The sequence below is a fragment of the Vipera berus genome, assembly GCF_964194415.1.
Source record: "Vipera berus genome assembly, chromosome: 3".
Classification (NCBI taxonomy): Eukaryota; Metazoa; Chordata; class Lepidosauria; order Squamata; family Viperidae; genus Vipera; species Vipera berus.
In genome coordinates, this window is record NC_138204.1 from 65,994,919 (window position 1) to 66,010,756 (window position 15,838).

The following is a 15,838-nucleotide window of genomic DNA, read 5'->3' on the forward strand; positions in this document are numbered from 1 at the left end:
CTCCTGCAGCATGCCACATGCTACACATTTAAAGCAGGTAAACAGATAAAACAAACCAAGAAAACCAGAATGAATAATTTCTATAACACTATATTACACTTGCTTGCCTACGTTACTACGTACACTTATATTACCATATACACTTGTACACAAATACATGGTGATTATTGCTGATAAGAAGCCACTTTTTCTAAAATTACCTGGAAGCCTGCTTCTATTTTAATACCCGTGTTGTATACGGTAATCATGCGCCCATGATTAAGGTCCTTTCACTAAATTCTTTTTTGATCAGCATACCAATTTGTCATTTTTTATAAATTGTCCCTTTTATCCTACAGGTATTTGAAGTGAAGTACACAAGTCAGAAAGAAGTGGCATTAAGAAACAACCTGACCAATCCTGGCAACACTTTGGGTTTGTGACGAAGGAATCTTGGTTCTGAGCAGAGTCCTGGGTTATAAGCAAAACTAGGGCTTTCCAAACTTTAAGACGCATAGACTTCAACTCCCAGAATTCCTCAGCCAGCTAGGCTGGCTGGGAAATTCTGAAAGTTGAATTCCATACATATTAAAGTTGCCAAGGCAGAAGCCGTTCTTTGGACTGTCATTTTAACCAAAACCTTTGCATTGTAGGCTGCCATGCCAGAGAACAAAGGTTATTTGAATCTGGGTTTGGCAGGAGAGAGGGGGACAAGAAGCCCAGTAAAGGTAAAGGTAAAGGTTCCCCCGCACATGTGTGCTAGTCGTTTCCGACTCTAGGGGCCGGTGCTCATCTCCGTTTCAAAGTCGAAGAGCCAGCGTTTGTCCGAGGACATCTCCGTGGTCATGTGGCCGGCATGACTGGACGCCAAAGGCGCACAGAACGCTGTTACCTTCCCACCGTAGTGGTCCCTATTTTTCTACTTGCATTTTTACATGCTTTCAAACTGCTAGGTTGGCAGAAGCTGGGACAAGTAACAGGCGCTCACTCTGTTACGCAGCACTCGGGATTCGACCTGCCAAACTGCCAACCATCTGATCGACAAGCTCAGTGTCCTAACCCACTGAGCCACTGCGTCCCTGAGATAGAAGCCCAGTTAGGACCCTCAAATAAGTCACCCATCTGCAAAATATTTTGTGACTCCACCATTCTTTTTACTCCAATTAACAGCTGTGAAAGATGCTACTTACACATTCATTACAGTTATATTTTCAGCCTTAATTGGTATACAAATCTGATTACACAGAAGCCAGTGGGATTTTGGTTTTGATTTTGTTGAAATCAGGCAGTGATCCTGATGAAGCTTTAGGCAGACATTAGCATGTTGGATTTCAAAAGAACATGCTTTGAAGAGGAAAAGGCTAGAAACTGCAGCTAATTTGAATTTTGTTTGGTTGCCTAAAAGCAAGGAGTATAAGATATGCTGCAGATCAACCTAAAATATATTTTAATGGTGGCCTCTAGAACAGGAAATGTTCTTTCATGAGGATTTACCAAACCTAAGTCCTGTTGCCACTATGTGAGTTACACCTGATAACTATTCTAGCCAGCATTTAATTTTTAAACAACAAAAAAGATCACTGACTTTGTATTTGTTTTTAGAAGATGGATATTTTAGTACATTTATTTAAGTTTCTGTTAAACAAATAATAATAGAAACAGAAAAAAGTTTCTATTTCTTCACATTCCCTAGTTTTATAATGTTGTGTTTCAGTGGTCGGGGTAAAATATAAATGGGATTACAGTGGTATTCCTGTTTGCATTTATCTTTAAAGGTAAAGGTAAAGGTTCCCCTGCACATGTGTGCAGTCGTTTCCGACTCTAGGGGCCAGTGCTCATCTCCGTTTCAAAGCCGAAGAGCCAGTGCTTGTCCAAGGACGTCTCCGTGGTCATGTGGCCGGCATGACTAGACGCCAAAGGCGCACGGAATGCTGTTACCTTCCCACCGTAGTGGTCCCTGTTTTCTACTTGCATTTTTACGTGCTTTCGAACTGCTAGGTTGGCAGAAGCTGGGACAAGTAACAGGCGCTCACTCTGTTACGCGGCACTCGGGATTCGACCTGCCAAACTGCCGACCTTCTGATCAACAAGCTCAGCGTCCTAACCTACTGAGCCACCGCGTCCCTCTGCATATCTTTACTGCGACTTTAACTGATGAGCTGCTCACATTTAGCGATGAAGTTTCAAATGATTCAATGAGGTTCCATCTCTGAATTTATTTTTTAGCATTTTTTTCAATCAGTGATAGTATATAATTGTGAATTATGTAACAGTGTGAAAAGCAAAACAAACAGCATGTGTTTTTTTATTGTTTCAGAAAAAAATGTTGAGAGGGAACTTAACATAAGGATTTAGATTGCCTGTTCTAAACAAGATTGTATTTTTGCACATGGTGCGGGGTGGGGGGGGGTGGAATGAAAGTGCATCAAAAGTAGAGTTCTTATCCAAGCTTTAGGAAAAGCAGGATTTTACTAAAAATTGCCACTATATCTCCAGGGGACAAAACCAAGTATATTAGCATGCAGCAGAAATATAGCTGGGGACTGTTCAATTTTAATCATGCCTCATGAAAAAGTAATGCACACATCAGTTTCCTGTTCAGTGAATGTCACTATACGCAGTCTTTTTATTTAAAAAAATAGAGTTTCATTCTAAGACTGCTTGCTTATTAAGATCACCAATGAAATATTTACTGATTATCTAAACAGGTACCAATATATTTCCTATCACTATTTTAAGAACAGCCCATTGAGGCCCATGCTGATACTAGAATCAATTCCCCAAATAATTATATGTTCTTCTATTTAACAGTATTTCAAAAATCACCCAATCCCTAGCTACAAGCTGCTAGGCATCTGGCTAAAAATAGCATAGCCCTGAGTGTCTCAGATAAGGTTTTCACTTTAATTAATATTTCAGGCTAATTCCTAGCAGTTGAAGAAAGTAAAGCTGCCATTTATAAAAATGCTGGCATGCTTCCCCCAAAAGGTGGTTTACTAAACAGAGAAAAAAAGTAAAAATATGTTTTTTCAGAAGGAAGGTGCATTATTTTTAAATTCATAAAGCCTTTTTCATCAAGGGTGAATTTTCATACTTGGATTATTGTTACCGGTAGTAGTGATAAAGAATAAAGGCAGGGAGTGACACTTGAAAGGAATAAAAAAGAAAGTGTTTTTAAGGACTTTCCAATAAGATATGTTATAAACATGGCATGGCATGGCAATTAGTCAAATAATTTTCTCAAGAGCTACTACAAACAATATCATTTAGGTAAAAGTTTCACAGAGTGAAAAAGTACAACTAACTTGTTTATAAATATATTGAACATGAGGCCTAGAACAGAGCCTTAGGGTATATCACTTGAAATTTTCCATTAGCATAATATAAAATCACTAGCATAAACTTGCGGGATTTGGTTTTTCAACAATATCTGAATCTGCTAGCATAGCGCAGTCCACATTTTGCTTTTGTTTCTAGCAGAACTTCATGGGACATTTGTTGAATTCTTTGCTGAGGCCGTGTGTGAGTTCACCCATCCAAATGCTATTCGGGATTATGCCTACCAGTTTCAAAGCTCAGCCAGGGTTGATCAGATGTTGCTACACTCTGGGACCACCTTTGTTTAAAAATGCAATGCTACGGCCCATCATCTGAATAAAGACTTTGGAATTCTGATACTAGTACCTAGTATTGAAATCTTGGTGGAACGCTGCTGCCTTCTCTTCAATTCTTCGGCTCTAGATTCTGATCCTGATCATACATATTTCCTCGCTCGAGCCCATGAGAATACTGACCCTACTGTAGGGATCTTCAAACTTGGCCCTTTTATGACTTGTGGACTTCAACTCACAAAATTCCTCAGCCAGCGTGCCTGGCTGAGGAATTCTGGGAATTGAAGTCCACAAGTCATAAAAGGGCCAAGTTTGAAGACCCCTGCCCTACTGTGTCAAAAGCCAGAGGTAAGGAATCAAAAGCATGTTTGATTGTTTGGAAGAGTGCTTTCCACGGGAGCACTCTATTTGAAAATAAGTAGTTGCTACTGGGATTACTTGCTGACCTTGAGCTACGTCTTAATTCATGGAGCAAACCTTGACCACACTCTTGCCTATTGCCTATTGCCTATGCCAGAGTGATAGTTTTTGACTCAAGATTCTTTGCTGAATTTTGTTATTTAGAAAATAATGCACGTGGCACACACATGACTTCAGCAAAGAATTCAATGTATCTCCCTTGAGATTCTACTAAAAACAATAGCAAAATGTGAGTTGGGTTATGCTACCATTAGATCAGGGGTTGATCCCTAATCCTGTCTTTCAGGTCTTTCAATGGTGTATTCATTGCCATCATAACTGAGTCAATCTGTCCACAAGTTAATAATGCTGGCCTCAGATTGCTTTCCCAAGTATTTCTCCCCAATTCTTTTTCCCCCCGTGATATCTCTTAAATTAATTGCTTCTGAGAAAGTATTCTTCTTCTTCTGAAAAAGAAGAATACTGCTGAAAATTTGCCAGCTTCAAGCATTGTCCCAAAGGCTAAGAACTGTTCAAATACCAAGCACCGTAATGTAAGATTCCAAGCAAAATTATTTTTTATAAATGTTGTGAGGTCAAATAATTCTAATTTTGTCAGCTGTTTTGACAATTCTATTCTTACAGCTCCTAATGCTCCAAATAACTGTTGGGAAAAAGTTTGCTGCTTTATTCCATAATTTAAATTGTTAAATTTTAATGCTTTTCCAGTTCCTTTTGAATGACTCTGTGTCATTTGGTATTGTTATACTAGAAGTAACTTATTTTTCTTCAGTTATATAATGTCTTGGGTATTGTGTTCTAGATACCAATCTATTTGAATTTAACATTTTTACATGTCATTCTGAAACTTTTTTGACATCAGGATGATATAATATTTTGGGGACATCAAATCCATACCTTTTACAGGCAGCCTTGGTTAACGAACATTCATTTAGCAACTGTTCAAAATGTTAACAGTGCTGAACAAATGATATTTACAATCAAGTCTTGAAGTTATGATGGTCCCAGCAAGCCTACAGTCACGTGATGGTGATCCAGGTGCTTTGCACCCGGCTCACACTTACAATGGTTACAGCCTCCATTACATGATTTCCATTTGTGACTGCAGCTTGTCGTGAAATCATAATCATGAGTGGTCACCTGAGTGCCCACTGCCATAACTTTTAATGGTTGCTAAATGAATGAATGTAAGTTGAGAACTACCTGTATTTGATTTGCCAAATATTTGTCACTTGATTTCTAGTTGGTATGACTATGCTCAAGAAGTCATATAATTAATACAGAGTGTAAGCTATCCATCATTCCTTGCAACATGATCTTAGGACTGTCATCCGAGTGAAGAAGTGAAAATGCCTGGGCTGTATAAGAAAAACTGAAAAGCTTCAGTTTCCCACAAAGATTATAAATGTATACATTAATGCACTTCATGTTTTGTCTTCTTATAAGCAACTAGCAATTCAAGGTGCTGGTTATTACCTATAAAGCCCTACATGGCCTGGGTCCGGGCTATTTGAGGGAACACCTGCTGCCGGCATCAAACGCCCTTCGCCCAGTGCGCTCCCACAGGGAGGGTCTGCTCAGGGTGCCGCCGGTGAGAGATTGCCGGCGGGTGACACCCAGGGATAGGGCCTTCTCAGTGGGAGCGCCTGCCCTCTGGAACCAGCTGCCGGTGGAGCTGAGGACTGCCCCCGACCTCCGATCATTCCGCCGGGGCCTGAAGACCTGGCTCTTTGAGCTCTCGGGCCCAGGCTGAGGAGAAATTTTTAATTGGGGTTTTAAGTATACAGGGTCAATTTAATATTTTTTAATTTGGTTTTTTAACTTTTGTATGGTGGATTTTTTAATTTCCTGTAAACCGCCCTGAGTCCTCAGGGAATAGGGCGGTATATAAATGTAACTAAATAAATAAATAAATAAATAAATAAATAAACTAATATATGGTATATGGTAAAATTGCATAAGCAGCTCATTCAAATGGAAATATGAACAAAAGTTACTATTAACATTATTACATATTTAGTTTTCAGGCTTATACCCATGATGTTAAAGAAATACATAGCCTATCTATCCCATCAAATCTCTCACGTAGGAATGTTTCACTCTTCTAAGATATTAACTTTCCTGCCCAATTTTGTATCTTACCCCGTGCAAATTGGAAGTGATCTGGCCATCTTTTTATCCAATTTATTAATACAAATATTAAAGAACAGAGGCATGAGCCTCCTCTATTCTTGAATGCTTTGGCAGCCTACTTGATGCTTCTCTCCAGTCTTGTGGAGAGCCATTGATGAGCACCTTTTCAATATGACTTTTCAAGAGCGCTGTGTATTCATTTAACTGTCATCTCATCAAACCCACAGGTGAATGAAAGCATCCTAGGGTACTTTGCTGAAATTACAGCAGGTTCCAATTACCCAGAGAGATAGTGAGCTCCCCTGACCCCCGCCATGTTCAAACAAAGGCTATAAAGCCATCTGTCAGGAATGCTTTAATTTGAATTCCTTGCCCAGCCAGGGATTAGACTTGATAAGCTAAATTACCCCTTCCAACTCTGTGATTCCATGAACACTCAATATGTCGTTCAGCTCCTGGAAGATCATCTACTGACTCTGTGATCATCTCATTCTGATGTTTGATTTCCAGCTTCAAATATTTTCTTGGCATTATTCTGAATTTTTGCATGCTACCTTGCAGAGATCTTTCACTGTAATCTGCCATCATGTGTGTCTTCATGGTGCTTAAAAAAATATCCTGCCTCATAAATTACCCCCACCACCACCAAAGGTCTCATACATGCATGTAAGAAAAGGATTCCCCACCCCATTAACCCTTCCACATTTATTCCTTACCAAATAGGACTAGTCATGTGAACTACAAAGATCCGGACAACGGATAGCTGGCGGCAAGGGACTTAAAGCTTTCTTTAATCTCCTTGCTGCTATCCAGTGATCGTCTAAAGTTTTGCATTCATATTTGGTATTGTAGCCCTACTGCTACCACCATTTCTCCTCAGCCTTAACTCGGAGAAATAGTAGTTACTGTTACCCACTACTATGCCATGCCCCATGCGCCACATTCTCCTCTACCCTGTTTTCCCCACTGCATCAATAGCACCACGAGCATTAATCTGTTGGGTTAGGCCGAATGCTCGCGGGCAATCTGCCCCGCTAAATTGGAGACGTTCCTTAAAGCAGAGTTTCCCAACCTTGGCAATGTTAAGACAACTGGACTTCAACTCCCAGAATTCCCCAGCCAGCCATGCTGGCTGGGGAATTCTGGGAGATGAAGTCCAGCCGTCTAAACATTGCCAAGGTTGGAAAACCCTGCCTTAAAGAGTGTTTTGGCTTATTTGGACCCATATTCCGGAGCAACCCCGCGGCGCTCGCGTTCCCTTCTCCGACATCTCCCCTCCCCACTCACCCAAGTCCTTACTCACCTGTTCACACACACACACACCCTCCCCGCTTCGTCGCTGCCTCCGATCCCGCCGCCTGTCTCCTTCTCGCCTCCCCTCCCGGCCCTGCTGCATTGTGGTTCGGCCGGACCGGCGGCGGCGGCGACGACGACGACGGTGAGAACGGAGCCGAGCCGAGCCAAGCGAAGATGGCTGAGCTGAAACAGCCGCCGAAGCACGACGGGCGGGTGAAGATCGGCCACTACGTGCTGGGGGACACGCTGGGGGTCGGCACTTTCGGCAAAGTCAAGAGCTGAGTACGGGGCACCGGGAGGGACAGGCCGGGCTGTAGGACGGAGAGGCCGGCAGCGGCGGAGGGTCGCTGCCCGCCGCGGACCGAGTAGCTCGCGCGCGGCGGCGGCGACAGCAGCGGCGGCAAGCAAGCAAGCAAGCCGGAGCGCTCGCCCGGGATTGGAGCCAGCGAGCAGCCGGGCGTCGTCCCCGGGCCTCTCCCTGCCTTCTCCATCCTCTGTAGGGTCGCCCCTCCAGGGCTTCGGTCTCTCCGGTGGCGGCTGCGTTGGAAGGGAAGGGAGAATGAGGCGGCCTGCGGGAGCACGCCTGGGAGTTGTGAGGCAGCGTAGCAACCTGCCTTGTTCCTCCGGGTTTGCAAAAGTGCACGAGTCTTCTCTCACACGCACAACCAACCTTCCACGACCCGGTCGGAGTGGGTCTCCCAGCACGACTTCCATCATCCCCAGTGCATGGCAATAGGTGGCTGGGGAGAATGGGGTTTGGAGTCAGTCCGTCCAGAAAATTAGACATTGGAGAAGCCAAGTTTAATGGGAGTTTTCTTCTTCTTTTTGTGGGAAGACCCAATCTACAGTTCTGTAGGTTGATTTATACCAATGTCAATAAATGTGACATTGGTGGGGGGGGATATAATGGAAGCAATAGGCATGCTAATATTGCAGTGATAAGACTTAGGCCATCCATTTGATGAATAATGCAATATTCTTTTGGCTCCCAACAGTTCTGCACTATTTTAGTAGGTATTTCTCACTGAGAAATAAGACATTGTGTCAGCGTTGTGTTTCCGATTTTGGGGAAGAAAATAAGTCCCACAGATCAGTTTGATTTTCCATAAATCCATGGAGAAACTTAACCTCAAGAAATGTCTTTTCTAATACTGCTGTTGGGAATTCAGTGTTTATTTATTCAAAATCAGAACTAATCGTGTTGTGTTCTTGAATGAATTGTTTTGAACCATTAGCTATTCTCAGTTAATTGATACTGATTGCTGCCACAGTTGTTTATCTTTTTTAATCAACTATTCTCAAACTTTTAGGTGATGAATATTTTATTCCTACAGCATTCCTGAGGTGGAATATACTTAAGATAATATACTTTGGAGTGCTGCTTTATTGATCAGTGCAATAGAAATGATTTAGTTGTTCTAATTTGACTTTCTAATTCTAGAATTATATTCTAACAAACTTATTTGGGATTAATAATATTCAGATTCATTTCCAAACTGAAATGCTCTTTGTGTGCATTTTAAAGAACAGAACACTAAGTAGAATCTAATTTTCTAAGTTGTAGTACAATAATTGAGTTTAATTGTTTAAGAAGATACTGCCTTTTCACTGTTCATTAATTTATACTATTCAGCTATATACAGCATACGTACATGTACAGAGGAACATGGCAAACCTTTCTGGAAATGTTGAACCATTGCTTACATTTGTACAGTTAGAAACAACCATATTAGGAACCTAAGCTATTACATTACACAACAAATAATACCCTCTCTTGTGATTTCATCCTACAAGACATTCAAGTAGACTTAACAAGTCCCAAAGGAGTGAAACAATAATATCTCTGTATCTGTTGCTTACTGTAAGCAAATGATGGATTACAAAGCAGGCTGTTTATTATTAATGATTAATGTATTAGAAAAGATTTTGTAGACACATATAATTTATAAATGGACTACTGAGTAGGAATATGTACATACAAGCTTGTTTATTTTCCTGGCTGGAGTTAGCCAATGTTTTTTTTCTAAATTATTTTAATCAAGGTCACTGAATAAAACACAAATAATCACCCTAGAGTTGGGCAGAGCCTAGTCTTATCATCAAATCTTACAACTGGGACTCTTCATTCTTGGTTATGTCTGTGGGATATTTTTCCATAAGTGCTCCTGGAGATGACAGATACATGAAGTAATATCATCAGACCATATGATGGGACTACACGAATGAGGAGGTTTGATTATTGCAAGTTGCTCTGACTCATTGAGAGTCGGGTGACATACAAGTTTAATAAATTACGTATTATTATCACATCTGACATAGCAAACTATAATGTCTGCTGCATTATTACCATTAACAGACTCTCTTTCAGTTGAAGAAATATTTGGGAAAGGGATGAGTGGTAAGACATAAATATAGGTTTTTTTTCAATCATTCCCAATTCTCAGAGCTGCCTGGACAGATTTCCACAATTTTCTTGACAAGGTGTTCAAAACTGGTTTGCCATTGCTTCCTTCCTAGGGCTAAGAGTAGGCAACTAGGCCAAGGTCACCCAGCTGGCTTTATGCCCTAAGATAAAACTAGAACTCATGGTCTTCCAGTTTCTAGCCTGAGGCCTTGATGGCTCTCAAGCTACAGTTAACATACCCACAAATGCTTGGTTAATTTAATTGCACTGAGTGTTATTTCTGCTATTTGTAGTCATAGCTTGTTTCAGATATGTATATAACTAGCATCTCTGTTGTATCATTTCCCAGCCTATTTAGCTAAATATTAGTGGTTTGACTACTAGAAAAGAATGCCCTAATCTTCCTTTTCCCCTATTAGTCTCTCTTCTCAGGGATAGAAACCAAATATTCAGAAATTAGTAGAAGAAGAATTTTATAGAATATGGGAAGTCCTTGACCTACAACAGTTTGTTTGGTGACTGTTCAAAGTTACAGTGGCACTGAAAAATGTGACTTATGACCGTTTTTCTTAGTTACGACCTTTGCAGCATCCCCATATCATGTGATCAGAATTGGCAACTGACTCATATTTATGATCTTTGCTGTGTCCCGGTGTTATGTGATCACATTTTGTGACCTTCTGATAAAGTCAGTGGGAAAACCAGATTCTCTTTAACAACCAGGTTACTAACCTATCAGCTGCAGTGATTCACTTAATAACTGTGGCAAGAAAAGTCGTAAAATGGGACAAAACTCACTGAACAAATGTTTCACTTAACAGAAATTTTGGGCTCAGTTGTGGTCGTAAGTCAAGGTCTACCTGTATAAATGACCATCATCACTTGCTAATGTATGCCGAACAAGTAATTCTTAATTAAAATCACCGTATCTGGGGTACAGAAACCTAATCACTTACTAGATAGCTGCAAATTCTTAACTCTTCGCTGTCATCTAATAGTCTTCTGGATTTGTGGCCCATATGCATATTGTTAGTGAGAAAAATACATAAGACGATAAGAAGATTGTGGTTGTACTGATTTACAGCTTGGGTGTAAAAACTAGATGTTTGATAGGATCCAGAGAGCTTAGTTTAAGAAAAAATTATAAAGTTATCTACAAAGAAAGATATTGCTCCTTACTTTTTATCACTTTAACAAAAACAATGAAATCTGAATGGGTATACTTCCAGAATAAAAAAAGCTATGTTTCTTTTTCTAAATGTCCTTTTCTATACATAAATATCTACAACATACCTATTGATACCTGCCCAATATTACTATTGTTTCCAGAATACCAGCCAGTAAGGAGCATACACTTTTTAAAAGATGAAGCCCAAAAATGATATAAAATTAAGAGTAAACAAAATCAGTAAAGATGGTTGAAGAGCCTTGAAAACTTCCAAAATTTCATAATTTATCATTTTTTTCAAAATTAAATGCTGCAGTGCTTGTGTTAATTCTCAAGACACTGCAAACCTTTTGTGCCTGGTTAATGCAGGTCCTCTCTGGCACTTCAAGGACAGGCTAGGTAATCAAATAGGGTTTTTTTAATCCTGAATTCTTACAAATGAAAAATAAATTATAGTTCTTACTGGGCTTTTGTGTGTGTTTCTGTATCGGTAATACTAACTTACAGCATCACTTAGGCATTGCCATACTGGTATGTAACCTGTCTGCATTAGCAATTTATCACCACAGCAGTGTCTGGGTAATGTTGTAAATTGCTGGTTTCCTCTGTGTAATCATTTGGACCATTTCTTAAGTTGCTTTCAATTTCTTGGAAAGATCTTATGCATCATAGAATTGTATGTTCCAGTAGAGGGAACATAGAGATACCGGTCTATATATCTTACATGTTACAAAGCATAATTTATCTCAAAATTTGCTTTTCATTCTGAATTTGCATAGGAACACAAAATGAGCAAGCCAAACAATTTTTATTTTGAAGCATGACAAGCCAGTTTATTTTTAGAACACTCTTATTGAGGAAAGAATTTCAGGCTGCCCTTATCTCTGCTAATAATAGTGACTTGCTCAATTTATACAGCTACCGAACTACCACTCCACCCTCTCCTTTAGTCAGGCTACCTCTTAATTGCAGAATTTCTAGTTCAAAGTTCACTTGGTTTTAAAATGTAATGATTTTTTTAAGCTGGGGTGCTGAATTCTGTCTGCAACCTCTTTCTTTACTTCTTCCTTTTAGAATGTGATAAGGATTCTTTGAATTCCAGCATAAATATTATCTTAATGGGTCTTTTTATGTAAATCTGATACTAGAAGGAAATTTATGCTTGGAAATGTATATGTGCACCTGAATGTGTATGTGTCTTCAAGTGTGTGCCTCTTGTCTTTGTCACTTTATGGAATATAACCATAGGCAATGTCTACTGAAATCTCCATCTTGGCTTAGATCTTTTAAAAATTATTATTATTAATTCCTAATTTTGTCCTGATTTTCCCCCTAAAACAGTTATTTTGAAAATACTGGATTGAAAGCTAATAAAGTGCACATTATGTGGAAGTTCTAGTGGCAATAGGGAAGTATTATTGAATAGGATAGGATAGGATAGGATAGGATAGGATAGGATAGGATAGGATAGGATAGGATAGGATAGAATAGAATAATAAATAATAGAATAGAATAGAATAGAATAGAATAGAATAGAATAGAATAGAATAGAATAGAATAGAATAGAATAGAATAGAATAGAATAGAATAGAATAGAATAGAATAGTTTACTTCAGGAGGGAAGGTTACCCCAAACATGGAAGGAAGCCAATATTGTGTTATTACCGAAGGAGGGTCAAGATCCTACAAAGACAAAGAATTATAGACCAATTTCACTACTGAACAATGACTATAAACTCTTTGCTGCAATTCTGGCAGAAGACCAATATTCATGAAGACCAATCTGGCTTTCTGCCAAAAAGACAGTTAAGGGATAATGTGAGAACTGTTCTGAATAACACTGAATACTTACAATACCACAGTGAGAAACAGGCAGCTTTAATATTCCTAGATGCAGAGAAAGCCTTTGACAATTTAAATTGGACTTTTATGTTTAAAGTCCTGGAAAAAATGGACTTTGGAGAGAGCTTTACTCAAGGAGTTAAAGCTATTTACACGGCACAGCAAGGAAAATTGTTATTAATGGTGATTTAACTGATCCATGTGACATTCAAAAGGGTACGAGACAAGGATGCCCTTTATTTCCCTTGTGGTTTATTTTAATATTGGAAGTTTTAAATAGAGACATTAGGCAAGATGAGAGAGGTATAAATATCAAGAAAGAAGTTTACAAATTGAGGGCATTTGCTGACAACTTGCAGGACCGAAAAAATAAGATATAATATATGTTGAGGAAATTAAATGAGTTTGGAGTTCTAGCAGAATGGAATGGAATGGAATGGGAATGGAATGGAATGGAATGGAATGGAATGGAATAGAATAGAATAGAATAGAATAGAATAGAATAGAATAGAATAGAATAGAATAGAATAGAATAGAATAGAATAGAATAGAATAGAATAGAATAGAATAGAATAGAATAGAATAGAACCTTTATTGTCACTTTGAATGTACACTAATTGGCAACATTAAAATGAAATTTCATTGCATACAGCTCTCTAAAGGTCACCACCTCCGATATGCACTACATAAATATGACAAAAATAACTAAATAAAAACAGAATTTTGCATATACCCACATATATTATATGACACAGAGAAACAATAGTCTAGTTTGGGTTATGTATACATGTGCATGGCGAGAAAAATGAATCTTGCGAGTTTACCAGATGGATGGCATAGGGAACAAAGCTATTAGCAAATTGGGTAGTCCTGCTAGAAATACTTCAAAACCTCCTCCCAGAGGGGAGCAACAGAAACAGACCGTAAAGTTGGTGTGTGGGGTCTCTTAACAAAGCTTTGAGCTCTAAACACATAGCGGTTATAAGCAGCATCCTGAATACCAGGAAGTGAGCTTCCTATGATCATCTTGGCTGTCCTTACCACTCTCTGTATGGACTTTCTATCTGAGGCACTGCTGCCACTGAACCTGACAGTGATGCAGTTTGTTAAAATGTTCTCAATCATGCCTCTGTAAAAAGTGGCCAGGACAGAAGGAGAGAGATATGCTCTCACCCGATGCAGGAAATGCAAACACTGGTTTGCATGATTCACTAAGGATGATGTGTGGAGAAACCAGTTCAGATTGTTAAGTTATCTGCACCCCCAGATATTTAATACTGTTGATCATCTCTACAGCTGCATCCTCGATACGGAGTGGAATATGACTATACTGGCTCTTTTTAAAATCCTCAATGATCTTTGTTTTATCGACATTTAGAATATCATTATTATCATTATTATAATATCATTATTAGTCTGAAAATATAAGGAATAGATAAATAACTTATAAAAGGAAGAAGGGCAAGAAGTGACGCTCCAAAAAAAGGAAATAATCCATAATACATTTTAAATCAGTGGCTTACCAAGAGTATAGTAATGCAGTAATTTATTGCCCTGTTCACCGCCCTGAGTCCTTCTGGAGAAGGGCGGTATACAAATTACCGGTAAATTATTAAATTAAATTAAATTAAATATTATATCGCCTGAGGTGGATGAGATTCTCAGCTACATTATCTAAGATTTCAGTCTTCTATATATTTTGTATTTTTATATTTATGTTCCATTGTTCCAGGAGTTCAAGGCAGAGTAGCAAAACTATGTAAGCCTGAGAGAGACAATTTCAGATCATCCAGGGAGTTTCTATGATGAGGTGAACTTGAACCTGGGTCTCTTCGACCTTAAAGACTAATCAGAACTGGCTTTCTAATCCTACAGGACATACTTTGAAATGAATACAGGTAGTCCTCAACTCACAACCACAGCTGAGCCCAAAATTTCTGTTAAGTGAGTTTTGCCCCATTTTACAGCCTTTCTTGTCACAGTTGTTAAGTGACTCACTACAGTTGTTAAATTAGTAACAAAGATGTAAGTGAATCTGTCTTCCCTATTGAATTTGCTTGTCAGAAGGTCACAAAACATGATCATAGGACCGACCATGGGATATTGCAACCGTCATAAATATGAACCAGTTGCCAAGCCTCTGAATTTTGATCACATGGCCGTGGGAACTCTGCAACAGTGGTAAGCGTTAAAAATTGTCATAAGTGCTGTTGTAACTGAATGGTTACTAAGTGAACTGATATAAGTCGAGGACTATATTGATGCTGAGTTATGGTGAAGTAGTTTAGATTTAGTTCAAGTTGAATCATTTTCTGTATCTTCTATTTTATCCTATAAAATTGCTCTAAAATCTAAGTATTTTAAATGTCGCTTTAGAAAAGATTATTCTTTGCGAAAAGTCAAATAAACATCTATGGGGCAATCACATATGATTGCAGTCTAATCTATGTACTCTTGGAAGAGAGTTCCATGCACTGATGTAGGAATTACTTCTAAATAAACATACTGTAAAGGACGCGGTGGCTCACTGGGTTAGGACACTGAGCTTGTCGATCAGATGGTCGGCAGTTTGGCGGGTCGAATCCCGAGTGCTGCGTAACAGAGTGAGCACCTGTTATTTGTCCCAGCTTCTGCCAACCTAGCAGTTCGAAAGCACGTAAAAATGCAAGTAGAAAAATAGGGACCACTACGGTGGGAAGGTAACAGCGTTCCGTGTGCCTTTGGCGTCTAGTCATGCCGGCCACATGACCACGGAGACGTCCTCAGACACACGCTGGCTCTTCGGCTTTGAAATGGAGATGAGCACCGGCCCCTCGAGTTGGAAACGACTAGCACGCATGTGTGGGGGAACCTTTACCTTTACCTTTAAACATACTGTAAGATTTAGGGTTTTTTTCTTTCTTAATTATGTATATTAAATACAAACTGAAACATGTCATCCTTTTGGTTCAAAACTTAACAAAATGCATGATGTAAGAAAGTTTT

The 15,838-nt window shown here is 39.2% G+C and overlaps 1 protein-coding gene across 1 annotated transcript in view; it reads left to right on the forward strand.

Annotated features, from left to right (window-relative positions):
• Nucleotides 1–7,613: 7,613 nt before the first annotated feature.
• PRKAA2 (protein kinase AMP-activated catalytic subunit alpha 2) overlaps nucleotides 7,614–15,838 on the forward strand; it is a gene marked incomplete at its 5' end in the record, with an annotated part of 32,675 nt that continues 24,450 nt past the window's right edge. The window contains one exon of the mRNA XM_081322293.1: nucleotides 7,614–7,716. Within this exon, the coding sequence (XP_081178419.1) occupies nucleotides 7,614–7,716 (103 nt within the window). The remainder of the gene's footprint in view (nucleotides 7,717–15,838) is intronic.